Source organism: Mustelus asterias, chromosome 16, assembly GCF_964213995.1.
Source record: "Mustelus asterias chromosome 16, sMusAst1.hap1.1, whole genome shotgun sequence".
NCBI classification, from domain to species: Eukaryota; Metazoa; Chordata; class Chondrichthyes; order Carcharhiniformes; family Triakidae; genus Mustelus; species Mustelus asterias.
In genome coordinates, this window is record NC_135816.1 from 77,430,424 (window position 1) to 77,458,230 (window position 27,807).

Here is a 27,807-nt window from a genome sequence, read left to right on the forward strand (position 1 = left end):
CCTTTCCTCAGAAGATATTTTCTTCACCTCAGGAATGAGTCAAGTGAACATTCTCTGAACGGTTTCTAATGCAATTATGATTTTTTTCAAATAAGGAGACCAAAACTGCACATAATATTCCAGATGTGGTCTCGACAATACCCTGTACAGCTGCAGTGAAACTTCCCTACTTTTATATTTCATTCCCCTTGCAGCACTCAATTTGCCTTCCTTAAATGCTTTTTCCACATTTTGAATTTCAGCTCCACCCAAACCAGAATGAAGTTGATCTCAAATAGATGTCAGAATCATCAAACAATCCATTTAAACTCTATTCCCTTTTAAATCCTAGAGTTTGTAGGATTGATGAGAAAGAACTTGCATATATATTGTCTTTCACAACCTCAGGACTATTCCACTCACTTGAATGTAGCAGTTCTGAGTGCTGCACTGAATAAACTAGCAATTGTTTTCTTGACAAGACAATTCAGATTTTACATAAGAAGTGAATGAGGAGCCGACAAACAGCTTTGTACCTTGTTGAAAACGTGGCGGCAATGATCCGCTTGGTGAAAGACTGGTCATAATGGGAGTAAAAAGAAATGAAATAGGTTGTTAGTAAGGTAACAATGAAGAACAAATATGACAATGTGTAGAAGAAAGAATGATTAAAAAGATTAAAGTCTTTACTGTGGTGCTCGAGCTCAAGTTACTTCCACCAGGAAATGAATTTGCGCTACACACACACAAACACACACCACGCACAACACACACACATGCAGAATGATACATGGGTAAGGGTGAAACACATTCTAAATGCTTAACTGATGTCATAAGATCCCAAGGTAAGATTTTTTTCCTGAAAGGGCCTCACAGCAGGAGGAAAAGGGCACAGAATACACATATATAAAAGCAAATTAGTGTGGATGCTGGAATCTGAAATAAAAACAGAAAATGCTGGAAAATCTCAGCAGGTCTGGCAGCATCTGTGGAGAGCAATTAGAGCTAACTTTGAGTCTGGATGACCCTTTGTCAAAACACTCTGCTGGGTCATCCAGACTCAGAACTTAACTCTATTCTATCTCCAAAACAGCATTTTCTGTTTTTGTCACAGAATACTCATCAATGTAGATAATTCACTGAAGAGCGGGAGTAACAGGTGATCCCAAAGCCAACACTCCCATCGCTATCTGGGATGTCAGGGATTTGCTTCCAGCTTAAGGTTGAGTTAGTACCACATTGGACTGATGGAACAACCACATCCAATGTCACTGTCTCAGCTTTAACAAAAAACAGCCCTACAACGAATCACCCATTGCATACACTCTGCCCCACAGTGATCCCCCTCAATTCATATCTTTCCATTCATCAACAAAAAGACAAATTGCCAATCAACAATTAAGAAGAGGTAACATAGGAAAGTGATGTAATGTGATATATTTACTGTGATTTTATGAAATAGCAGAAACTTAACAACCACCCCCATACATAGAATTCCTATATTGCAGAAGGAGGCCATTCGACCCATTGAGTCTACACAGACTCTCCGATAGAGCATCTTACCCCTGCTCACAACCTCCCGCCCCCGCCACCCCCCGCCCCATCCCCGTACCCCCACGCATTTACCATGGCTAATCCACCTAACCTACGAACCTTTGGGCACTATGGGACAATTTTAGATGGCTAAACCACCTTCCCGTGGGAGGAAACTGGAGCACCTGGAGGAAATTACGCAGACAAGGGGAGAATGTGCAAACTCCACGCAGTCACCCATTGCAGGAATTAAACCCAGGTTCCTGGTGTTGTGAGGCAGCAGTGCTAACCACTGTGCCACCCTAACAATGAGATGCCAACTTGTGAAGCTACAACCCAGGACTACTTGAATGCTAAAAAAGTGATCCCACAACCAATGTGATCATAGAACATTACAGCGCAGTACAGGCCCTTCGGCCCTCGATGTTGCGCTGACTTGTGAAACCAATCCAAAGCCCATCTATCCTACACTATTCCAATATCATCCATATGTTTATCCAATGACCCTTTAAATGTCCTTAATGTTGACGAGTCCACTACTGTAGCAGGCAGGGCTTCCACGCCCTTACTACTCTCTGAGTAAAGAACCTACTTCTGACATCTGTCCTATATCTATCACCCCCCCAATTTAAAGCTATGTCCCCTCGTGCTAGCCATCACCATCTGAGGAAAAAGGCTCTCACTGTCCACCCTATCTAATCCTCTGATCATCTTGTATGCCTCTATTAAGTCACTTCTTAACCTTCTTCTAACGAAAACAGCCTCAAGTCTCTCAGCCTTTCCTCATAAGACCTTCCCACCATACCAGGCAACATCCTGGTAAATCTCCTCTGCACCCTTTCCAATGCTTCCACATCCTTCCTATAATGCGGCGACCAGAACTGTACGCAATACTCCAAGTGCGGCCGCACTAGAGTTTTGTACAGCCGCAACATGACCTCATGGCTCCGAAACTCAATCCCTCTACCAATAAAAGCTAACACACCGTACGCCTTCTTAACAACCCTATCAACCTGGGTGCCAACTTTCAGGGATCTATGCACATGGACACCGAGATCTCTCTGCTCATCCACACCACCAAGTATCTTACCATTAGCCCAGTACTCTGTAATCCTGTTACTCCTTCCAAAGTGAATCACCTCACACCTTTCCGCATTAAACTCCATTTGCCACCTCTCAGCCCAGCTCTGCAGTTTATCTCTGTCCCTCTGTAACCTGCAACAACATTCCGCACTGTCCACAACTCCACCGACTTTAGTGTCATCCGCAAATTTACTAACCCATCCTTCTAGATGGCAGAAGGAAGTTATGTGTGGAACCGGAGGAGATTGGTGAAGCATTGAACCAATATTTCTCTTCGGTGTTCACGCAAGGGGACATGAATATAGCTGAGGAGGACACTGGGTTGCAAGGGAGTAGAATAGACAGTATTACAGTTGATAAGGAGGATGTGCAGGATATTCTGGAGGGTCTGAAAATAGATAAATCCCCTGGTCCGGATGGGATTTATCCAAGGATTCTCTGGGAGGCAAGAGAAGTGATTGCAGAGCCTCTGGCTCTGATCTTCAGGTCGTCGTTGGCCTCTGGTATAGTACCAGAAGATTGGAGGTTAGCGAATGTTGTCCCATTGTTTAAGAAGGGGAACAGAGACTTCCCCGGGAATTATAGACCGGTGAGTCTCACTTCTGTTGTCGGCAAGATGTTGGAAAAAATTATAAGGGATAGGATTTATAGTTATTTGGAGAGTAATGAATTGATAGGTGATAGTCAGCATGGTTTTGTGGCAGGTAGGTCGTGCCTTACTAACCTTATTGAGTTTTTTGAGAAAGTGACCAAGGAGGTGGATGGGGGCAAGGCAGTGGACGTGGTATATATGGATTTTAGTAAGGCGTTTGATAAGGTTCACCATGGTAGGCTTCTGCAGAAAATGCAGATGTATGGGATTGGGGGTGATCTAGGAAATTGGATCAGGAATTGGCTAGCGGATAGGAAACAGAGGGTGGTGGTTGATAGTAAATATTCATCATGGAGTGCGGTTACAAGTGGTGTACCTCAGGGATCTGTTTTGGGGCCACTGCTGTTTGTAATATTTATTAATGATCTGGATGAGGGTATAGTTGGGTGGATTAGCAAATTTGCTGATGACACCAAAGTCGGTGGTGTGGTAGACAGTGAGGAAGGGTGTCGTAGTTTGCAGGAAGACTTAGACAGGTTGCAAAGTTGGGCCGAGAGGTGGCGGATGGAGTTTAATGCGGAGAAGTGTGAGGTAATTCACTTTGGTAGGAATAACAGATGTGTTGAGTATAGGGCTAACGGGAGGACTTTGAATAGTGTGGAGGAGCAGAGGGATCTAGGTGTATGTGTGCATAGATCCCTGAAAGTTGGGAATCAAGTAGATAAGGTTGTTAAGAAGGCATATGGTGTCTTGGCGTTTATTGGTAGGGGGATTGAATTTAGGAGTCGTAGCGTTATGTTGCAACTGTACACAACTCTGGTGCGGCCGCACTTGGAGTACTGTGTGCAGTTCTGGTCCCCACATTACAGGAAGGATGTGGAGGCTTTGGAGAGGGTGCAGAGGAGGTTTACCAGGATGTTGCCTGGTATGGAGGGGAGATCCTATGAGGAGAGGCTGAGGGATTTGGGATTGTTTTCGCTGGAAAGGCGGCGGCTAAGAGGGGATCTTATTGAAACATATAAGATGATTAGAGGTTTAGATAGGGTGGATAGTGATAGCCTTTTTCCTCTGATGGAGAAATCCAGCACGAGGGGGCATGGCTTTAAATTGAGGGGGGGTAGTTATAGAACCGATGTCAGGGGTAGGTTCTTTACCCAGAGGGTGGTGAGGGATTGGAATGCCCTGCCAGCATCAGTAGTAAATGCGCCTAGTTTGGGGGCGTTTAAGAGATCCGTAGATAGGTTCATGGACGAAAAGAAATTGGTTTAGGTTGGAGGGTCACAGTTTTTTTTTTAACTGGTCGGTGCAACATCGTGGGCCGAAGGGCCTGTTCTGCGCTGTAATGTTCTATGTTCTATGTTCTATGTTCTACGCCCTCATCCAGGTCATTGATAAAAATGACAAACAGCAGTGGCCCCAAAACTGATCCTTACGGTACACCACTAGTAACTGAACTCCAGGATGAACATTTCCCATCAACCATCACCCTCTGTCTTACAGCTAGCCAATTCCTGATCCAAACAGCTATATCACCCTCAATCCCATGCGTCCGTATTTTCTGCAATAACGTACCGTGGGGAACCTTATCAAATGCTTTGCTGAAATCCATATACACCACATCAACTGCTTTACCCTCATCCACCTCTTTGGTCACCTTCTCAAAGAACTCAATAAGGTTTGTGAAGCACGACCTACCCTTCACAAAACCGTGTTGACTATCCCTAATCAAATTCTTCCTTTCTAGATTATTATAAATCCTATCTCTTATAATCCTTTCCAAAACTTTGCCCACATCAGAAATAAGGCTCGCTGGTCTATAATTACCAGGGTTGTCCCTACTCCCCTTCTTGAACAAGGGCACAACATTTGCTTTCCTCCAGTCTTCTGGCACTATTCCTGTAGACAATGACGACATAAAGATCAAAGCCAAAGGCTCTGCAATCTCCTCCCTAGCCTCCCAGAGAATCCTAGGATAAATCCCATCCGGCCCAGGGGACTTATCCATTTTTACACTTTCCAGAATTGCTAACACCTCCTCCTTATGAACCTCAATCCTGTTTAGTCTAATAGCCTGCATCTCAGTATTCTCCTCTACAACATTGTCTTTTTTCTGTGTGAATACCGACAAAAAATATTCATTTTGCGCTTCTCCTATCTCTTCGGACTCCACGCACAACTTCCCACCACTGTCCTTGACTGGCCCTAATCTTACCCTCATCATTCTTTTATTCCTGACATACCTATAGAAAGCTTTAGGGTTTTCCTTGATCCTACCTGCCAAATACTTCTCATGTCCCCTCCTGGCTCTTCTTAGCCCCTCTCTTTAGGTCCTTCCTGGCTAACTTGTAACTCTCAAGCGCCTTAACTGAACCTTCACGTCTCATCTAAACTGTCACCGCTCTGTGTTCCTGCTTTTTAAACTGTCACCGCTCTGTGTTCCTGCTTTTTAAACTGTCACCGCTCTGTGTTCCTGCTTTTTAAACTGTCACCGCTCTGTGTTCCTGCTTTTTAAACTGTCACCGCTCTGTGTTCCTGCTTTTTAAACTGTCGCCACTCTGTGTTCCTGCTTTTTAAACTGTCGCCGCTCTGTGTTCCCACTCTTTAAACTGTCACCGCTCTGTGTTCCTGCTTTTTAAACTTCTTTCCCAGTGCACTCTGAGGAAGGGGAAAAAGGGTTCAGTGTTCCATTGGAGCAATTCTTTTTCTTTGTAGCAGTAAGTTATATGGAGGGGATGGAAGTGAAGGCAGTGCAATGTACCTCCTGCAGAATGCTTGAGGTGAGGGACACCGTCAGTGTCCCTGCTGATTACACCTGTGGGAGGTGCACCCATCTGCAGCTCCTCCAAGACCGCGTTAGGGAGCTGGAGCTGGAGTTGGATGAGCTTAGGGTCATCAGGGAGGCAGAGAGGGCCATAGACACAAGCTTCAGGGATATAGTTGCTCCAGGGAATGAAAATAGATGGGTGACAGTGAGAGGGGCTGGGAGGAAGCAGTCGGTGCGGGGATCCCCTGTGGTCGTTCCCCTTAGCAACAAGTATTCCACTTTGGATACAGGTGAGGGGGGCGACCTACCACAGTGGTAAGCCGCAGTGACCAGATCGCCAGCGCTGAGTCCGTCCCTGTGGCTCAGAAGGGAAAGGGGGAGAGCGGTAGAGCTATAGTTATTGGGGACTCGTTTGTTAGAGGGATAGATAGGAGGTTCTGTGGCAACAAGAGAGACTCACGGATGGTATGTTGCCTCCCGGATGCCAGGGTCCGTGACATCTCCGACCGTGTCTTCAGGATTCTAAAGGGGGAGGGGGAACAGTCACAAGTCGTGGTGCACGTCGGCACCAAAGACCTAGGTAAGAGAGGGGACGGGGATTTAAAACAGGAATTCAGGGAGCTAGGATGGAAGCTGAGAGCCAGGACAAACCATGTTGTCATCTCTGGAATGTTGCCGGTGCCACGAGATAGCGAGTTGAGGAACAGGGAGAGAGTGCAGTTAAACACATGGATGCAGGGATGGTGTAGGAGGGAGGGTTTCAGCTATGTGGATAATTGGAACACTTTCTGGGGAAGGTGGGACCTGTACCAACAGGACGGGGTGCACCTGAACCAGAGGGGCACCAATATCCTGGGAGGGAAATTTGCTACAGCTCTTCGGGGGGTTTAAACTAATTTGTCAGGGGGATGGGAAAAGGAGTTGTAGTCCGGAGGTCAGTGAGTGTAGTGAGGTACTGGGAAGGGTATCATGGTCAAAGGTGGGTACCAGCAGACAAGAAGGTGGGTTGAAGTGTGTCTACTTCAATGCAAGGAGCATCCGAAATAAGGTAGGTGAACTTGGGGCGTGGATTGGCACTTGGGACTACGATGTTGTGGCCATTACGGAGACATGGGTAGAACAAGGACAGGAATGGTTGTTGGAAGTTCCGGGGTATAGATGTTTCAGTAAGTGTAGGGTAGCTGGTAAAAGAGGTGGAGGAGTGGCACTGTTAATCAAGGAGAGTGTAACGGCTGCAGAAAGGCATTTTGAAGGGGATCTGCCTACAGAGGTAATATGGGCTGAGGTTAGGAATAGGAAAGAAGCGGTCACGTTGTTAGGAGTTTACTCTAGGCCCCCAAATAATAATAGAGATGTGGAGCAAGAAATTGCTAAGCAGATTATGGATAGGTGTGGAGGTCACAGGGCAGTTGTCATGGGGGACTTTAACTTTCCAAATATTGACTGGAGCCTTTATAGGTCGAATAGTTCGGATGGGGCAGTTTTTGTGCAGTGTGTGCAGGAGGGGTTCCTGACACAATATGTGGATAAGCCGACAAGAGGTAGGGCCACATTGGATTTGGTAATGGGAAATGAACCGGGTCAAGTGTTGGATTTGGTTGTGGGAGAGCACTTTGGAGATAGTGACCACAATTCGGTGTCTTTTATTATTGCAATGGAGAGGGAGAGGGCCATGCGGCAGGGCATAGTTTACAATTGGGGGAGAGGTAATTATGATGCAATCAGGCGGGAATTAGGAAGCATAGGATGGGAACAAAAATTGTCAGGGAAAGGCACTAATGAAAAGTGGAACTTTTTCAAGGAACAAATACTGCGTGTCCTTGATAGGTATGTCCCTGCCAGGCAGAGAGGAAATGGCCGAGTGAGGGAACCATGGTTCACAAAAGAGGTGGAATGTCTTGTCAAGAGGAAGAAGGAAGCATATGTAAGGTTGAGAAAACAAGGTTCAGTTGGCTCGATGGAGGGTTACAAGTTAGCAAGAAATGAGCTGAAAAAGGGGCTTAGGAGAGCTAGGAGGGGGCATGAGAAGTCCTTGGCGGGTCGGATCAAGGAAAACCCCAAGGCTTTTTACTCTTATGTGAGGAATAAAAGAATGACCACGGTGAGGTTGGGGCCGGTCAAGGATGGCAGTGGGAATTTGTGCATGGAGTCAGAAGAGACAGGAGAGGTGATGAATGAATACTTTTCTTCGGTGTTCACCAAGGAGAGAGGCCATGTTTTTGAGGAAGAGAGGGTGTCACAGGCTGATAGGCTGGAGGAAGTAGATGTTCGGAGGGAAGATGTACTAGCAATTTTGAATAAACTGAAAGTTGATAAGTCCCCTGGGCCTGATGAAATATATCCTAGGAGTCTTTGGGAGGCAAGGGATGAGATAGCAGAGCCTTTGGCATTGATCTTTGCGTCCTCACTGTCCACAGGGGTGGTGCCAGAGGACTGGAGAGTGGCGAATGTGGTTCCTCTGTTTAAGAAAGGGAATAGAAATGACCCTGGTAATTATAGGCCGGGTTAGTCTTACTTCGGTGGTCGGTAAGTTGATGGAAAAGGTCCTCAGGGATAGGATTTACGACCATTTAGGAAGATGCAGCTTAATCCGGGATAGTCAGCACGGATTTGTGAAGGGCAAGTCTTGCCTCACAAATTTGATAGAATTTTTTGAGGAGGTAACTAAGTATGTAGATGAAGGTAATGCAGTTGATGTCATATACATGGATTTTAGTAAAGTGTTTGATAAAGTCCCCCATGGTCGGCTTATGAAGAAAGTAAGGATGTGTGGGATAGAGGGAAGTTTGGCCGATTGGATAGGTAACTGGCTATCTAACAGAAGACAGAGGGTGGTGGTGGATGGAAAATTTTCGGACTGGAAACCGGTTACCAGCGGAGTGCCACAGGGATCAGTGCTTGGTCCTCTGCTATTTGTCATTTTTATAAATGACTTGGAGGAGGGGGCTGAAGGGTGGATCAGTAAATTTGCTGATGACACCAAGATTGGTGGAGTAGTGGATGAGGTGGAGGGCTGTTGTAGGCTGCAAAGAGATATAGATAGGATGCAGAGCTGAGCTGAAAAATGGCAAATGGAGTTTAACCCTGACAAATGCGAGGTGATTCATTTTGGGAGGACACATTTAAATGTGGATTACAGGGTCAAAGGTAGGGTTCTGAAGAATGTGGAGGAACAGAGAGATCTTGGGGTTCATATCCATAGATCTCTGAAGGTTGCCACTCAAGTGGATAGAGCCATGAAGAAGGCCTATAGTGTGTTGGCATTCATTAACAGGGGGTTTGAGTTTAAGAGCCATGGGGTTATGCTGCAACTGTACAGGACCTTGGTGAGACCACATTTGGAATATTGTGTGCAGTTCTGCTCACCTCACTATAAGAAGGATGTGGAGACACTGGAAAGAGTGCAAAGGAGATTTACCAGGATGCTGCCTGGTTTGGAGGGTAGGTCTTATGAGGAAAGGTTGAGGGAACTTGGGCTTTTCTCTTTGGAGCGGAGGAGGTTGAGAGGAGACTTGATAGAGGTTTATAAGATGATGAGGGGGATAGATAGAGTGAACGTTCAAAGACTATGTCCTCAGGTGAATGGAGTGGTAACTAGGGGGCATAACTATAGGGTTCATGGTGGGAGATATAGGAAGGATGTCCGAGGTAGGTTTTTTACTCAGAGAGTGGTTGGGGTGTGGAATGGACTGCCTGCAGTGATAGTGGAGTCAGAAACTTTAGGAACATTTAAGAAGCTATTGGATAGGCACATGGAGTACTTCGGGATGATAGGGAGGAAATAGCTTGATCTGGGTTTCAGACAAAGCTCGGCACAACAACATGGGCCGAAGGGCCTGTTCTGTGCTGTACTGTTCTATGTTCTATCTTTACATAAGGCTCCTTCTTCCTCTTCACAAGAGATTCAACTTCTTTAGTAAACCAGATCTCTGCATTCCTGTCACATCCCACCATGAATGGTAGTTGACAATTAAACAACTCACAGGAGGAGAAGGATTCACAAATATCCCCATTCTCAATGATGGGGGAGCCCAGCACATCAGTGCAAAAGCCAAGGGACCCCAGCATCACAATGTCAGTCTTCAGCCAATTTGATTCGCTCCATGTGATATTAAGAAACAGCTGAAGGCACTGGTTACGGCAAAAGCCCTGACAATATTCCAGCAACATTACTGAAGGCTTGTGCTCCAGAACTGCCTGGAACCCTCGCCAAGCTTTTCCAGTACAGCTGCAACACTGATATCTACCCAGCAATGTTGAAAAAATCCCAGGTATGTCCTGGACACAAGAAACAGGACAAATCCAAACTGGCCAATTACCGTCCCATCAGTCTACTCTCGATCATCAGTAAAGTGATGGAAGGAGTCATCAACTGTGCTATCAAGTGGCACAGCAATAACCTGCTTACGGACGCTCAGTTTGAATTCCACTAGTGTCACCTAGTTCCTGATCTCATTATAGCCTTGGTTCAAATATGGACAAAAGAGCTGAATGCTTGATGTGAAGTGAGAGTGACTGTCCTTAACATCAAAGAAGCATTTGACCAAGCATGGCATCAAGGAGCCAATGGGAATCAGGAGGAAAACTCACCATTGGCTGAAGTCATACCTGGTACAAAGAAAGATGGTTGTGATGGTTACAGGTCAGTCGTCTCAGTCCCAGGACATCACTGCAGGAGTTCCTCAGGATAGTGCCCTGGACCAACCATCTTCAGCTGCTTCATCAATGACCTTCCTCCCATCATTAGTGGGGATGTTTACTGATGATTGCACAATGTTCTGTATCATTTGCAACTCCTCAATTTATGTCCAAATGCAGCAAGGCCTGGACAATATGCAGGTTTGGGCTGACAAGTGGCAAGTAACATTCAAGTAACACAACTGCCAGCCAATAACCATCTCCAACAAGGGAGGATCTAACTGTCACCCCTGGACATTCAATGGCATTACCTTCGCTTAATCCCCACTATCAACATCCTGGAGGTTACCATTGACCAGAAACTGAACTGAACGAGCCATATATATATATATATATATATATATATATACTGCGGCTACAAGAGCAGGTCAGAGGCGAGGAATTCTGAGGCGAGCAACCCTACTCCTGACTCTCTAAAGTCTGTCCACCATCTACAAGGCGCAAGTCAGAATCATAATGGAATACTCTCCACTTACCTGGATGTGTGCAGCTCCAACAAAACTCAAGAAATTCAATATCATCCAAGACAAAGCAGCCTGCTTGATCAGTATCTCATCCACAAATATTCAATCCTTCCACCACTGATACACAGTGGCAGCTGTGTGTACCATCCACAAAATAAACTGTAGCAACTCACCAATCTTCCTTTGACAGCACCTTCCAAACACATGACCACGACCACCGAGAAGGACAAGGGCTTCAGGTGCATGGGAACATTTGGAAGGATAAGGATTTTGTTTGGTACATTTATTGAAAATTTTCTTATATTTTATGGAGCAAACAAACACAGATACAGATCCACACAGTGCTCGCATGTACATTCCAACGTGACTGGGCTCAGGGTCCCCATGGCCAGGGGACAAGCCCCTGGTATCCCCGGCACCCACCTCACCTGAGTTCTGTCTAATTGCACCAGGAATGACGGTGATAATATAAAAACAAAAAGGCAGAGGAACACCGCTGGAGAACCAACTATTGTGCCCAAACAGCCCAGGCTATAAACCAGCGAGCGGGGAAAAGAGAGAGAGAGAGAGAGACAGTGAAGGAGAGAGAAGAGAGTGAGAGGGAAAAGAGAAAAAAAGAGAAAAGTTCTCATGTTGGTCCCCACACCTCGGCATGGGGCGGGCATACTCAGATAAAGGGTCAGGGCGCATCCACCAATTGGGGGGAGGGGGAGGGGGGGTGAGGGAGGGTGGTGTTCTGTGGGAGCATCCAGGGTCCTGGGGCCATCGGGTATCTATTCACCCGGCTCCAACTGCAGCGTCCCAACATGCGCTATATATGATTGCCAGGTCTTATAGAACCTAGCAGTGAATCCATGCGGCGTGCACCCCACCTTCTCTAGCTTAATGGCATCTACTACCTCCTTCACCCACTGAGTGCGTTGGGGTGCACCTGAGTCCCACCTAAACAGGATTAGTCGTCTTGCCTGGAGTATAGTGAAAGCTACAAAATCCACTTGGAATTTCGGCAGCAGCGGATTTAAAGGCACGACCCCAAACAGGGCAGCCTGGGGGGGGATGGATCTAGCATTGCCGCAATCGTCTAAAATATTGATATCCAGTAGTTATACAGTGATAGGCAAACCCAGAACATATGCAAGAGGGTAGCAGGAACTTTTCGGCACCGCTCACAAATGGGGCTTGTGCCTGGGTACATTCGAGAGAGTCTAACCCGAGTTAGATATGCAATGTGAAACATTGTATCACACCCAGCTTGGAACGTCCCAATCCTCCTCCAAGAACTCCTCCCCGAGATCTCGTTCCCATAAAGATTTAACCACTGATAGAGAGTTTTGTTGGGACAGAATTTGAGAATAAAGAACAGAAATTATACCACATTTAGGAATAGAAGGCACTAAGAAGATGTCAAAGGGGGCACGAGGTGGGAGTGTCGGAAATTGGGTGTCGGCCCTACGCACAAAGTCTTGAATTTGCAAATATCTGAAAAAGTGCGTAGCAGGTAAAGCAAACTTATCCACCATGTGCTGGAATGACGCAAACACGCCATCCACATACAAGTCCCGGAATGTTCTGATCCCATGCTTGGCCCATATGTTGAAGGCACCATCCAAAACAGACAGAGGGAAAAAATGGTTAGCCAATGCCAGGGAGGCCAGCGACCAGCCTGAAACCCAAAGTGGCGTCTAAGTTGTGTCCAAATTCTAAGAGTTAACTTGACAAGTGCATTCCTAGTATACTGGAGGAGGGAAAATTTACCAGGGAACATATCAAGGCAGCCAGGGAAGACGGAACACAGGAGGAGGATTCTAACTGCAGCCAACAAGGAACCTCCTGTTGTCTCTCTCTCTGCACCCAACACGCTACCACTCTCATATTGGCCGCCCAATAATAAAACAGAAAACTGGGCAATCCCATACCTCCCTCCCGTTTAGGGCTTTGCAAGACTGTCCTCCGCATTCTTGCGTTTTTCCTATTCCAGACAAGGCTTGAAATGAGCCGATCAAGTCTGTGAAAAAAGGATTTGGGGATGAGCATCGGGATGCACTGAAAAAGATATATAAACTTAGGTAGTGTGTTCATCTTCACCGCACTGACAGGGCCCACTAACGATAACAGCAGGATGGACCAATGTTTGAGGTCCTGATCCATCAGCCCCATGACTGGAATAAAGTTAGCTCCAAAGAGCCCACTAAATTTTCTTGTCACTTGCAGTCCCAAGTAAGCAAACTGCCTAGTGACAATCTTGAAAGGCAGGGTGTGGAACGGGAGGATAAGGTTTTAGATCCTTTGTAGAACGCCTTTGTTGTCCACCACTTCGGACATGGTGTAGCTTTGACAACATGGGGTCCTTTTGGGTTCAAGCCTGAATTTGCTTGGTGGATACTGGCAGGGTGTCCATGAAATTCAATGTCATGATAACTTCATTCGCCTTCGGAGGTGAGAGTAGGCTGGTGGGTAGCGGTAGGCAATCTGTGTCCGGATGACGTTCTAGGGTATATTCATAGGTGCCTAATAGCAGTGCCCCTGCTATGGGTGGAAATCGCTTTGTTTTCTGCAAAGTGGCCCAACAGAGATTTGTGGTCTGTCACTGTGGTGAAATGCCAACCATAGACATATTAGTGGAATTTTTTCACCATGAATTACATGGCCAAACCTTCTTCCTCAATTTGGGCCTACCTCTTTTCTGCACCCACCAGTGTTTGTGAAGCATACACGATTGGGCGCTCTGTCCCATTGTTCCAATAGTATGACAATACCACTCCTATCCCATAGGGGGAAGCATCTCTATGGATCAGAATGGGCCAATAGGTTTGTCAACAGCATTTGCTGTTTGATTTTTGTAAAGGCTTTCTCCATGATCATTTCTGATTTTTTTTAAGCAGGACATGGAGGGGTGCCAACAAGCTCACCAGGTTTGGTATGAATTTCCAAAGCAGTTGATGGTACCCAAGAAAGACTTCAACTCTGTTGTGTTCCTCGGGTAGTCATGAAGTGGAGATGCCGGCGTTGGACTGGGGTAAACACAGTAAGAGTTTTAACAACACAACCTGGTGTTGTTAAAACTCTTACTGTGTTCCTAGGGGTCAGAGCTCTTTTTATGGCCTTTACCTTCTCCTCAACAGGGTATAGTCTGTCTTTGTTGACGCTGGACCCAAGGTAAACTACTTCGTTTACCTGGGACACACACTTTTCACTTTTTAGCCTGACCCCAGCCTCAGAGAAACGCTGTAAGACCTCCTCCAAACTGGTCAAATGTTCCTGTACAGCATCTCCTGAGATTAAATCATCATCCAGGTAGACTGCAACTCTGTGCACTCCTTGAAGGATGTTCTCCATCACCCTTTGAAAAATGGCACATCCAAAGACATCCCAAAAGGCAAGTGAGTGTACTCTTATAGTCCTTTGTGATTATTTATAGTGATGTATTTTCTGGATGACACGTAAGTTCCAGTTGGGGGGTAGGCGTGGCTCATATCCAATTTAGAAAATATAAAACCCCCAGCCAGTTTTGTGTACAGGTCTTCTATTCGTCAGCCCTGGCCCTTTTAATCATTCTGAGACTTTCTTCAAACACTTTGGAGTACTTTCTGTGCTGTACTGTTCTATGTTCTATGTACTTCCCAATCACTTTGTATAGATTGCCAGTACCCATTTTAAAGATCTGCTGTCAATCCAGGCGGATTTTCTGCAGCCAGTCCCTTCTCAAGAGGCTGGGCCCTGGTCCTTGCACTACTATTAGGAGAGTTGGACTGTCTGTTGCCCATATGTAGCTAGGGTTACAGTAGTACATAGTATAGTAATACATAAGGGCTCCCTGGTGTATGTGACCAATCTAGCCTTGGTATCTCGCAGGCATAAAGGCAAGATGCCCAATTGGAGTAACCTAAAAGTGTGTTCCCCAAAGGTAGATACTTCTATGTCCAGGGGGTGGCCATTTATCTGGAGTTTAATGTTGATTGAGGGCATTTTGGGTAGTGATGCAATTTAGTTGCATCCTCGGCCTGATTTATATGCAAAACCCTGTCTTGAGGTGGCTTTGCCCTTTGGCCTGGACAATACGCATCTTGCCTGTTTTGGTAGCCATATCTGGAGTGGGCCTAATGGCTGCAAGTACAGCATGGATATGCTTCCTCCTTACCATATTGTGGAGAAGCCTCCCGTCCAATTTCGGAATGTCATGATCTCCTCTTCCAAATGCGCTTTCACAGCAACAAATGGGAGACGCGAGTATTCTCTGCTGGGGATTTGGTTCTGTGGTATAAGGGTGGCCTAAAGCTGAGGACGGTACTGTCTGGATGTACTCTCCACTTCCTTGGATGAGTGCAGCCCCAGTAACACTCAAGGTATCCGTTTGATTGGCACCCCATTCACCACCTTCAGCATTCACTCCTCCATCACTGATCATACACTGCAGCAACTCACTAAGGCACTTGAGACAGCTCCTTCCAAACCTATGATTGCTACCAACTCAATGGACAACAGATGCATGGAAGCACCACGACCTGCAATTTCCCTCCAAGTCACTCACCATCCTGACTTGGACATATATCGCCATTCCTTCACTGCCTTTGGATCAAAATCCTGGAACTCTGTCCCTACAAGCACTGTGAGTGTCAGACAGAATGCAGTGGTTCAAGAAGGGAGCTCACCATCACCTCCTTGGGCAATTAGAGATGGGCAATAAATGCTGGCCTCGCCAGTGATGCCCACATCCCACGCAAGAGTAAAAGGAAATTCGCTAGTCTATTTTCTCCAATACTTTGGGCATGGATACTGGTCACAAGTAGTAACTCCGCTGGGAGAAATACCTTTCTGGATTGATAAGTGGTAGCTGGTTGCCTCCTGAGAAACTGGGCTTTGGTCCTGGTCGGGGAGTTCTGTATGGGAATGTGTTGGCATTCAAAGCGGAATCAACCGGTCGAGGTAAAGGTCTCTGAGCAAAATCTGAAGAAGAATTGGATAAAACAGCTTCAGTATCTACAATAGACTCTACATCCTGGAACTTAGCACTCACACTTCCACGGAGACAGTCCCAAATACTTCTTTTGCAAAAATGTATTTTTACTCAGTACGATAAGTCAGAAAATGTAAGGAACAGTGAAATAATGGGGTAAAGTAAATTATGTTGGTTCAATTATTTTGGTAGTATAAACATGACGACACAGTGTAAAATTGGTGGTACATCTCTAAAGGGGTTACAGATGCAGGGGAACCTAGGTGCATAAGTGCATACGTCATTTAAGTTGGCAGGACAGTTTGGGAGTGTGGTTAACAAAGCAGGCAGTATTCTAGGCTTTATTAATTGCGGTATAGAACAAAAGGTCATGTATAAGGCACTAATTTGGCGAGAACTAGAGTATTGTGTCCAGTCTGGGCCCTGTACTTTAGAAAGGGTGTGAGGTATTGGAGAGAATGCAGAAAAGATTCACGAGAATGGAACTTCAGAAATGAAGATAAATTGGAGAAGTTAGGACTGTTTTCCTTGGGGAAGAGATGGCTGAGATGAGATTTAATTGAGGTATTCAAAATCATGTGGGAGTTGGACAGAGTGGATGGAGAGAAACTGTCTGACGAAGGGTCATCCAGACTCGAAACATTGGCCCTATTCTCTCTCCAAAGATGCTGTCAGATCTGCTGAGATTTACTAGCATTTTCTGATTTTTGTGTGGGGAGAAACTGTTCCCACTTGTGAAAGGATCTAGGCCGAAAGGGTGCAGATTTCAAGTAATTGGCATAAGAAGCAGAAGCAACTTGAGGAAAAACTTTTCCACACATCGAGTGATTAGATCTGGAATGCACTGCCTGAGTGTGATGAAGGCAGATTCAATCCAAGCATTCAAAAGGGAATTAGACTGTTATCTGAAAAAGAAGAAGGTGCAGCGTTACTGGAAGGTGGCAGGAGAATGGCGCTAAGGGAATTGCTCATTCAGAGAGATGATGCTATGATGGGCCAAATGGCTTCCTTCCGAACCGTAACAGTTCTGTGATTTTAAGGAATACATTTTCCAACCAATATTGTGTCTGTGTGAACATTTGATGCCAAACCAGACAGGCTAAATTGCTGTGTTAATAAAATACACAGTGAGTATTAATATAGGAGCGTTGATGTTTACATAGGAACAGTTCTACTCAGAAAATGCACATTTCTGATGAGAAGGCGCTGACTGTATTTTTGGCAATCGTCCTTTGGTTAAAAAAAGTGTAGCTAATGCCGAGCTGTTTAAAATGTTTGATTTACACTATTGCCAATTGGAAGGGGCCACACATCAGTGTGCCACCTTACACCTGAAATAATAGTTTAACCATTCTGGGCACGTGCTCAGACCACGTTACTCTTGAAAAGAAAGGCAAACACCCTGGTTGAAGACTCGGTTTTCAATCTCCAAATTAAATTCCTTCCTCTTGTTGAATACTTGGTGTAACAATGATGAGGATTGAAAGCCAGAGTCTTAACTATCAATGTTTGATTCATGTCTGATCAGAGGAGCATTAACTGATGTTCATGAAAAATGAATAAGACACAAAAGAAATCAACAAGAAGGCAGGAACAAAAGGAAGCTATTAAGCCTCTCAAGCTGGTAATGTTTTTTCAGTTAGATCATATGCATCTCAACTCTATCTATTCTCTCACGCTTCATAACTTTGCTGCAAAAAAATTGATCTGAAATTAAAATTTTCAATTGACTTAGGCTCAGCAGTTTACGGGGTTGGGGGGACATCACTCCGCACAGCTTGGCTTTAATTTTAAGAGAATGCCCTTTCTTGATCAGTATCAGTGGTTTCTCATTATTTACCCGATCAAATCCTTCAATTATCTTACATTCTACATTGCGCCAGTGACTACATTTTAAAAATGTTTAACTGGCTGTAAATGCTCTGGGATATCCTGAGGTCACGAAAGGTATTAAATAAATGCAAGCCATCATTTTTTCTTAAGACTTTAATTAGCTCACCCATTGATCCTCTCTATTCAGGGAGCTGCAGCCATGTCTATACAGCCTCAGAATTTAACCCATTCAGCCCTGGTAACATTCTGGTGAATTTATACTGCATCCCCTCCAAGGCAATATATACTCCCTGGGTGACGGTTCCCAGTTCCTCCAGATAGCATTGAAACAAAGCTTTAATTTCAGTAACTGCATTTCATGGAGCATGATCATGTTTAAACATCTCAAGGTACTCCACATAATATTTTTGAAGTGCAGTCTGTAAATATTTATCATTCTCCATAAAATGTACCAATTCAGGGTTTTATTTTTGTGTTAACAACAAACTTGTAGATTGAAAGCAGGTGTTAATGCTGCAGCCTTGAGCAGAGGGCTAAGGGTGTCACATCTTCACAAGTCTCATTCACAATACGGCATTTGCTATTTAAGATCCTACAATTTTAGAATAAAAAGACATACCTCAGCCAAAGAGACAGAAGTGACAAAGAGACATACTGATAATTGTTTACTCACTATCTTCCTCGTCCTTGGAATGAAAAGAAAGACATTTATTGTCAGAGAACATCCCTGAAGTTCCACTTAGACAAATGATGTTCAAGTCTACACTTACATTTGTTAATTATTTTAATTTGTTTTAAAAACAATAAATACTTTTGGGCTACACTTACATCCAGCCTTCTGTCCGGTATGCTTGGTCTGAATAAGACAAAAAAAACAGAAATTAACATTTCTTTAAATTAAGTTGAAATGACTTGTCCAAAAAGAAGTGTGCAGATCAGATTAACAATCTTTCACCAGTGGAGGCAGCTGTGTTTTAATTCAATCCAGATTTAACTTGATGGTAACTGCAAGGCAGCATAGTGGAGTCAGTCAGTGAAACTCCACAGCACAAGACTGCAAGATTTATGTTTTTACATCTTCTTATTAGTCACAGATGTGGTTGACTCTTAACTGCCCTCTGAAATGGCTTAACAAACCATTCAGGTCAAGGGCAATTACAGATGGGCAATAAATGCTGGCCTGGCCAGCAATGCTCACAGAATCAATTAAAAACAGTAAATGTATAACAATGATTATCATTGCAACATAATACTAATTCAGAAACCAACCTGAGCTTATCTATCAATTAAACATTAAGGTGTTTGTAAAATCCTATTTGTTAGTCTCCTTTTAATTAGACATAATTAAATGAGGAGAACCAAAATATATTCCAGCTCCATTCAAATCGATTTCTATCTTTGTAACCCACTGAAGGGCTGGACAGGACATTCATCCTTTGACAGTTGCCCAGATCACCACTCTCTCCAGGACGTTCGCCATAGTTGGATGCAACTTCCCAACTTCCTGTGTGGCAGAGAGTCGAATCAGCTCAGCATGTCCCTCAAAGCCTGAAATCAGGAACTCATTCTGTGGGGAAGCGAAACCCACATTCTGTTATTTCATGTTGCAACAGAATAGAACACCACTTATTATGTCACTTCCTTTGAAACATAGAAACCCTACAGTGCAGAAGGAGGCCATTCGGCCCATCGAGTCTGCACCGACCACAATCCCACCCAGGCCCTACCCCCACATATTTACCCGCTAATCCCTCTAACTACACATCTCGGGGACAATTTTTAACCTGGCCAATCAACCTAACCCGCACATCTTTGGACTTTTGGTGGTGACAGAGGTCATAAATATAGGATATAAAAGGTGCACCGATCCATATCAAGCATGGCTGACCAGTAGTCTCTTCCTCTCTTAACATCAGCCATTGGTGTGTTGGAAGGATTTTTCAGTTGATATTCAGCCAGTTTGGCCTCATTCTTTGGCCATCAAGTCCTGGGGTAGGATTCAAAATGTGGAGATGCTGGCGTTGAACTGGGGTAAGCACAGTAAGAAGTCTCACAACACCAGGTTAAAGTCTAACAAGTTTATTTAGTTGCACAAGCTTTTGGAGTGTCGCTCCTTCACGTGAGTGAAGAGCTGTGTTCACAAACAGGGCATATATAGACACAAACTCAATTTACAAGATAATGGTTGGAATGTGAGTCTTTATAGGTAATTAAGTCTTAAAGATACAAACAATGTGAGTGGAGAGAGGGTTAAGCACAGGTTAAAAAGGTGTGTATTGTCTCCAGCCAGGACAGTTAGTGAGATTTTGCAAGCCCAAGCAAGTCGTGGGGGTTACAGATAGTGTGACATGAACCCAAGATCCTCGTTGAGGATGTGTGCGGAACTTGGCTATCAGTTTCTGCTCAGCGATTCTGCATTGTCGTGAACGCCGCCTTGGAGAACGCTTACCTGAAGATTAGAGGTTGAACGCCCGTGACTGCTGAAGTGAGAGAACACTCTTGCCTGGTGATTGTTGAGCGGTGTTCATTCATCCGTTGTCGTAGCATCTGCATGGTCTCCCCAATGTACCATGCCTCGGGACATCCTTTCCTGCAGCGTATCAGGTAGACAACATTGGCTGAGTCGCAAGAGTGTGTACCGTGTATCTGGTGGATGGTGTTCTCACGTGAGATGATGGCATCCGTGTCGATGATCCGGCACGTCTTGCAGAGGTTGCTGTGGCAGGGTTGTGTGGTGTCGGGGTCACTGTTCTCCTGAAGGCTGGGTAGTTTGCTGCAGATAATGGTCTGTTTGAGGTTGTGCGGTTGTTTCAAGGCAAGAAGTGGGGTGTGGGGATGGCCTTGGTGAGGTGTTCGTCTTCATCGATGACATGTTGAAGGCTCTGGAGAAGATGTCGTAGCTTCTCTACTCCGGGGAAGTACTGAACGATGAAGGGTACTCTGTCCACCGTGTCCCGTGTTTGTCTTCTGAAGAGGTCAGTGCGGTTTTTTGCTGTGGCGCGTCGGAACTGTCGATCGATGAGTCGAGCGCCATATCCTGTCTTATGAGGGCGTCTTTCAGCGTCTGTAGGTGTTTGTTGCGATCCTCCTCATCCGAGCAGATCCTGTGTATACGGAGGGCTTGTCCATAGTGGATGGCTTCTTTAATGTGATTAGGGTGGAAGCTGGAGAAGTGGAGATCGTGAGGTTATCCGTTGGCTTGCGGTACAGTGAAGTGCTGAGGTGACCGTCCTTGATGGAGATGTGTGTGTCCAAGAATGCAACCGATTCCGGAGAGTAGTCCATGGTGAGTCTGATGGTGGGATGGAACTTGTTGATGTCATCATGTAGTTGTTTAAGTGATTGTTCGCCATGAGTCCAAAGGAAGAAAATGTCATCGATGTATCTAGTGTATAGCATTGGTTGAAGGTCCTGTGTGGAGAAGAGGTCTTGTTCGAACCTGTGCATGAAGATATTGGCATATCAAGTGCGAATTTGGTCCCCATGGCTGTTCCATGTGTCTGGATGAAGAACTAGTTGTTTAAGATGAAGACGTTGTGGTCCAGGATGAAGCGGATGAGTTGTAGAATTGCATCTGGAGATTGGCAGTTGTCGGCGTTGAGTACTGAGGCAGTTGCAGCAATGCCATCATCGTGGGGGATGCTGGTGTAGAGTGCTGAGATATCCATTGTGATGAGGAGTGCTCCTGGTTCAACTGCTCCATGTGTGCTGAGTTTCTGTAGGAAGTCCGTAGTGTCGCGACAAAAGCTGGGGGTTCTCTGTACAATGGGTTTCAGGATGCCCTCGACATAGCCGGAGAGGTTCTCACACAGGGTTCCATTGCCTGATACAATGGGACGGCCTTGTGTATCTTCGGGAGGCAGTAGAGATCTCCAACGCAGGGAGTACGTGGGATGAGAGCACAGAGGGTGTTCTGAAGGTCCGGATCAAAGGTCTTGATCAGTCTGTTGAGTTGACGGGTGTGTTCTTTGGTCGGATCTGCGGGTAACTGTCTGTAGTGTTCCTCGTTGTTCAGTTGTCGGTACACTTATTTGCAGTAATCCGTTCTGTTCAGTATGACAGTTGCCCCTCCTTTGTCTGCTGGTTTGATGACAATGTTGCGGTTGGTCTTGAGAGTGCGGATGGCATTGCGTTGTGCTTGGGTGACGTTTGGGGCTGTCTTGTGACTGCGGCTGATGAATCTGGCTCTGATGCACTTCTGACGGCTTGGGCATACATGTCGAATTCAGGGCAGCGACCTTACGGAGAGTCCAATTCGACTCTTTCCTCTTCAGTTGCTGCACCACGGATCTCTCTGTCAGCTGTTCTGGCTCATTGGCTGTCTCATTGTGTTCACTGTTAGCCCCTTGGGGTTTGTGGAAGAACTCCCGCAGCCTCATTCGCCTGATGAATTCCTCTGTGTCTGCTGTTTGTCATTTTCATAAATGACCTGGATGAGGAAGTGGAGGGATGGGTTGGTAAGTTTGCTGACGACACCAAGGTAGGTGGTGTTGTGGATAGTTTGGAGGGATGTCAGAAGTTGCAGCGAGACATAGATAGAATGCAAGACTGGGCGGAGAAGTGGCAGATGGACTTCAACCCGGATAAGTGTGTGGTGATCCATTTTGGCAGATCCAATGGGATGAAGCAGCAGTATAATATGAAGGGTACCATTCTTAGCAGTGTAGAGGATCAGAAGGACCTTGGGGTCCGGGTCCATAGGACTCTTAAATCGGCCTCGCAGGTGAAGGATGCGGTCAAGAAGGCGTACGGCGTACTGGCCTTCATTAATCGAGGGATTGAGTTTAGGAGTCGGGAGATAATGCTGCAGCTTTATAGGACCCTGGTTAGACCCCACTTGGAGTACTGCGCGCAGTTCTGGTCACCTCATTACAGGAAAGATGTTGAAGCCATTGAAAGGGTGCAGAGGAGATTTACAAGGATGTTGCCTGGATTGGGGGGCATGCCTTATGAGGATAGGTTGAGGGAGCTTGGTCTCTTCTCCCTGGAGAGACGAAGGATGAGAGGTGACCTGATAGAGGTTTACAAGATGTTGAGAGGTCTGGATAGGGTAGACTCTCAGAGGCTATTTCCAAGGGCTGAAATGGTTGCTACGAGAGGACACAGGTTTAAGGTGCTGGGGGGTAGGTACAGAGGAGATGTCAGGGGTAAGTTTTTCACTCAGAGGGTGGTGGGTGAGTGGAATCGGCTGACGTCGGTGGTGGTGGAGGCAAACTCGTTGGGGTCTTTTAAGAGACTTCTGGATGAGTACATGGGATTTAATGGGATTGAGGGCTATAGATAGGCCTAGAGGTGGGGATGTGATCGGCGCAACTTGTGGGCCGAAGGGCCTGTTTGTGCTGTGGCTTTCTATGTTCTATGTTCTAATGGGGTCCATTTTGGTGGTGGGGCAGAAATTGAGCCCTTGGCTGAGAACTTCGATTTCGTCTGGTTGAAGTGCGTAGTCCAGCAAGTTGACAATGGACTTCCCTGCAGTGGTATTGTTTTCTAATTGGTACCGGGGGTGCCTGGTTCCTACTGGTGGTGATGCCGTGTTTCTCAAGTTTCCTGTTTCTTGGTGTGCATGTAGATGGATGTCCCAAGGCATGGTACATTGGGGAGACCATGCAGACGCTACGACAATGGATGAATGAACACCGTTTGACAATCACCAGGCAGGAGTGTTCTCTTCCTGGCGGGGAACACTTCAGCGGTCAAGGGCATTCAGCCTCTGATCTTCGAGTAAGCGTTCTCCAAGGCGGCTTTCACGACACACGACGACGCAGAATCGCTGAGCAGAAACTAATAGCCAAGTTCCGCACACATAAGGACAGCCTCAACCAGGATCTTGGGTTCATGTCACACTATCTGTAACCCCCACGACTTGCCTGGGCTTGCAAAATCTCACTAGCTGTCCTGGCTGGAGACAATACACATCTCTTTAACCTGTGCTTAACCCTCTCTCCACTCACATTGTCTGCACCTTTAAGACTTGATTACCTGTAAAGACTCGCATTCCAACATTATCTTGTAAATTGAGTTTGTGTCTATATATGTCCTGTTTGTGAACAGAACTCCTCACTCACCTGAAGAAGGAGCGACACTCCGAAAGCTTGTGCTACCAAATAAACCTGTTGGACTTTAACCTGGTGTTGTGAGACTTCTTACTGTAGGATTCAAACCCAGAGCTTTTGGCTCAGTGGGAGGGACGCTAACTGCACCACAAGATTTCCTCATCAAAAGATGTAGTTGAAGCATGGAATGCTATTATTACATTTATAAATAGCATTACTTACATGTTAAGGGCGAAAGGCATGTGCTGATAGGGTTAGATTAAATATTTGTTTTATTAATTCCTTGAAATTGGTTCTAAAGTATAAGGTGAGTAAATTCTAAAAAAACTTGATTGTCAGAAAATCTTGGAATTGTTGAATCTTATCAGAGATAAAACGCATTCGGTTACTTATATCTACAGCAGTTGTTTGAAAGAGTCACCCTGTCAATCTGACTCACCCTGTCCTTTTTCCATCTTCCTGCAAATGTTTCCCTTGCAAGCATATGGGAGTTGGTTAGCTCAGTTGGTTCGATTGCTGGTTTGTGATGCAGAACAATGCCAACAGCATGGGTTCAATTCCTGTACCAGCTAAGGTTATCCATGAAGGCCTGTCTTCTCAACCTTGTCCCTCACCTGAAGTGTGGTGATCCTCAGGTTAAATCACCAGCAGTCTCATCTTTGAGGGGGAGAGCAGCCTCCGGTCACCTGGGACTATGGCAACCTTACCTTATCTTTTATGTTAAACAGGCAATGCAAAAAATCAAGTAAGGAATTAATCTGAAACTTCTCTTTATTTACTTAGAACATAGAACATTACAGCGCAGTACAGGCCCTTCGGCCCTCGATGTTGCGCCGACCAGTGGAACCAATCTAAAGCCCCTCTAATCTACACTATTCCAATATCATCCATATGTTTATCCAATAACCATTTGAATGCTCTTAATGTTGACGAGTCCACTACTGCTGCAGGCAGGGCATTCCATGCCCTTACTACTCTCTGAGTAAAGAACCTACCTCTAACATCTGTCCTATATCTCTCACCCCTCAATTTAAAGCTATGTCCCCTCGTGCTAGCCATCACCATCCGAGGAAAAAGGCTCTCACTGTCCACCCTATCTAATCCTCTGATCATCTTGTATGCCTCTATTAAGTCACCTCTTAACCTTCTTCTCTCTAACGAAAACAACCTCAAGCCCCTCAGCCTTTCCTCATACAGTTTTCCCACCATACCAGGCAACATCCTGGTAAATCTCCTCTGCACCCTTTCCAACACTTCCACATCTTTCCTATAATACGGCGACCAGAACTGTACGCAATACTCCAAATGCGGCCGCACCAGAGTTTTGTACAGTTGCAGCATGACCTCCTGGCTCCGAAACTCAATCTCTCCACCAATAAAAGCTAACACACCTTCTTAACAACCCTATCAACCTGGGTGCCAACTTTCAGGGATCTATGCACATGGACACCCAGATCCCTCTGTTCATCCACACTACCAAGTATCTTACCATTAGCCCAGTACTCTGTATTCCTGTTACTCCTTCCAAAGTGAATCACCTCACACTTTTCCGCATTAAACTCCATTTGCCACCTCTCAGCCCAGCTCTGCAGCTTATCTATGTCCCTCTGTAATCTGCCACTTCCCTCCACACTGTCTACAACTCCACCGACTTTAGTGTCATCTTGTCAAAGGTCAAAATGGTTCAGAGTGTTGAATTCTGCTCATAAATTTCCCGTAACCTTCTGCTCCAAGGTGAACAGCTTCTCCAGTGATTAAGTTTTTCACTTGTGTAATAATTGCATGCTTCAGACTTTGTCAGAACACAAAGGGTATTTATTAACAAGAAAAAACAGTGGCTCGCAGCCTTACATGCTGCCCGGGAGCAGCCCACCTGACTGTCCCAATCCCCACATGTCTTCTGCCCCAGGGAGGACTCCACCCTCGGAGTGATTGCCCACTCTCGGTCCCAATTGGTCCCTCAAGCCAGATGACCCTTTTCTGCTTTGTCTTAAAGGGACAGTCACCACAATCTGTGTCCCATTCTGGTGGATATCCCCTGCAAATCTTTTGGTAACGTTAAATAATTCTAAGCAACATCCCTTTCTTCTAAATAATCACTGTTTTAACCGTTCTCATATCGAAAGAATGGACTGTGCAAACCTATTCCAAATATTTATTGATTTATACCAGTTCTGAATTTATTTTTTACAATAAGGTTTTAAACCCCGATTTTCTTCAAAGGAATAATGTGAGTTTTCTGAACAGTTAGTTTATATTGTACATTGTCCTGTGTGCTGCGATTAGATACAGTGGTGGGATGCTATGGCACAGTAGGGTTGAGCTTTAGGGCTCCACAAGTCTTTATTTTGCAGCTTCCCTAATGCCAACAGATGTGCCAACAGATCATTGAAACTATAGTGTTGGAAGTAAAAACTCATGTAGGTAAATCAGTCTATGTGATAGTGTAAACCGGGTGTTAGTGATGTAAAACAATCTGCTGAATCGCTAGCCGTCGTGTGTACAATCGCATAGGATCTACCCCAGGGTAATGTCACTCATACCCACTATACAAATTGAAACCAATCCACTAGATCACTAGAATTTGGACACATGTGGAAAAACTGCATTGTGGAGTCAGAGAGTTTTACAAGATGTAATAAGAAAGCCATTCCATGGTGTAATCCCCGCAGTTTCCAGGTTTACCACCCATTTTATGGAGAACAAAGAAAATTACAGCACAGGAACAGGCCCTTCGGTCCTCCAAGCCTACACCGACCATGCTGCCCATGAACTCTTCTCAACTGATAAGATGAACTCAACCCAGTCCCAGAACTATTTATCTCAGAGGGAGTACAATTTCATGCATCTTGTCAATTCCAATCTTTTCTTTGAAATTTCCACACAAACTACTACTTTGGGACAGCATAGTGGTCAGCACTGCTGCCTCACAGCGCCAGGGACCCAGGCTCAATTCCGGCCTCGGGTTACTATCTGTGAGTAGTTTGCATGTTCTCCCTGTGTCTGCATGGGTTTCCTCTGGGTGCTCCAGTTTCCTCCCACAGTCCAAAGATGTGCGGGTTAGGATGATTGGCCATGCTAAATTCACCCTCGTGTCAGGGGAATTAGCAGGGTAAATATGTGGGGTTATGGGAATAGGGCCTGGGTGGGATTGTGGTCAGTGCAGACTCGACGAGCTGAATGGCCTCCTTCTGCACTGTTGGGATTCTACAATACTACTAAATTGGTTAAGACCATGTCCATCTTTACCACCCCTCCCCCATAATCCTCCCCACACGCCTACGTCCAGGGCTGTTAAGGTTAGGCGAGTACCCATCAGGTCATACCTTGGAGATGTTTGGCTTCGTCCCAATGATGAGTTACTTCCATCCACTGGCATGGCTGGTTTTGACATTCTAGAGGATGGATCATGTCTGTTGCCGAAAGGAGGTCTACACATATTGAAAGCAAACAGCTGAATCTTTTTACAAAGTGAAGGATTTAAACCTGAGAACTTCCATCTATTATTATAATTATCATTGTGTTAGGTTGGCTCAGTAGCAACACTTCCAACTCATTCCTTAAAATTCCACTGCAGGACTCGAGTGCCAAACTCGGCTTTCACTTCAACACAGCCCTGAGGGGGTGTGCACTATCAGAGATGCTGTTGTTTGGTTGAGATGTTAAAATAAGACCCTGTCTACCCATTCATGTGAGCGCAAAAGATCTCAATGCATGATTTGAAGAAAAGGGGTTTTTCTGGCCAACATTAACCTCTCAATCAAGACTAATAAACTGTTAATTTCTCACATTGGTTTTCTGAGATCTTGATCTTGATGTACACGAAGGGATTTTGGGGTCTTTGTTCATGAAAC

At 45.4% G+C, this 27,807-nt stretch overlaps 1 protein-coding gene across 1 annotated transcript in view; it reads right to left on the minus strand.

Moving 5' to 3' along the window:
- Window positions 1-27,807, minus strand: part of lcp2a (lymphocyte cytosolic protein 2a) — a 221,733-nt gene that overhangs the window by 12,884 nt on the left and 181,042 nt on the right. The window contains exons 13-17 of the mRNA XM_078231304.1: window positions 27,280-27,384; window positions 18,729-18,756; window positions 18,574-18,586; window positions 15,922-16,057; window positions 516-556 (exon numbers count right to left, since the gene is read on the minus strand). Coding sequence (XP_078087430.1) covers window positions 516-556; window positions 15,922-16,057; window positions 18,574-18,586; window positions 18,729-18,756; window positions 27,280-27,384 — 323 coding nt within the window. The remainder of the gene's footprint in view (window positions 1-515; window positions 557-15,921; window positions 16,058-18,573; window positions 18,587-18,728; window positions 18,757-27,279; window positions 27,385-27,807) is intronic.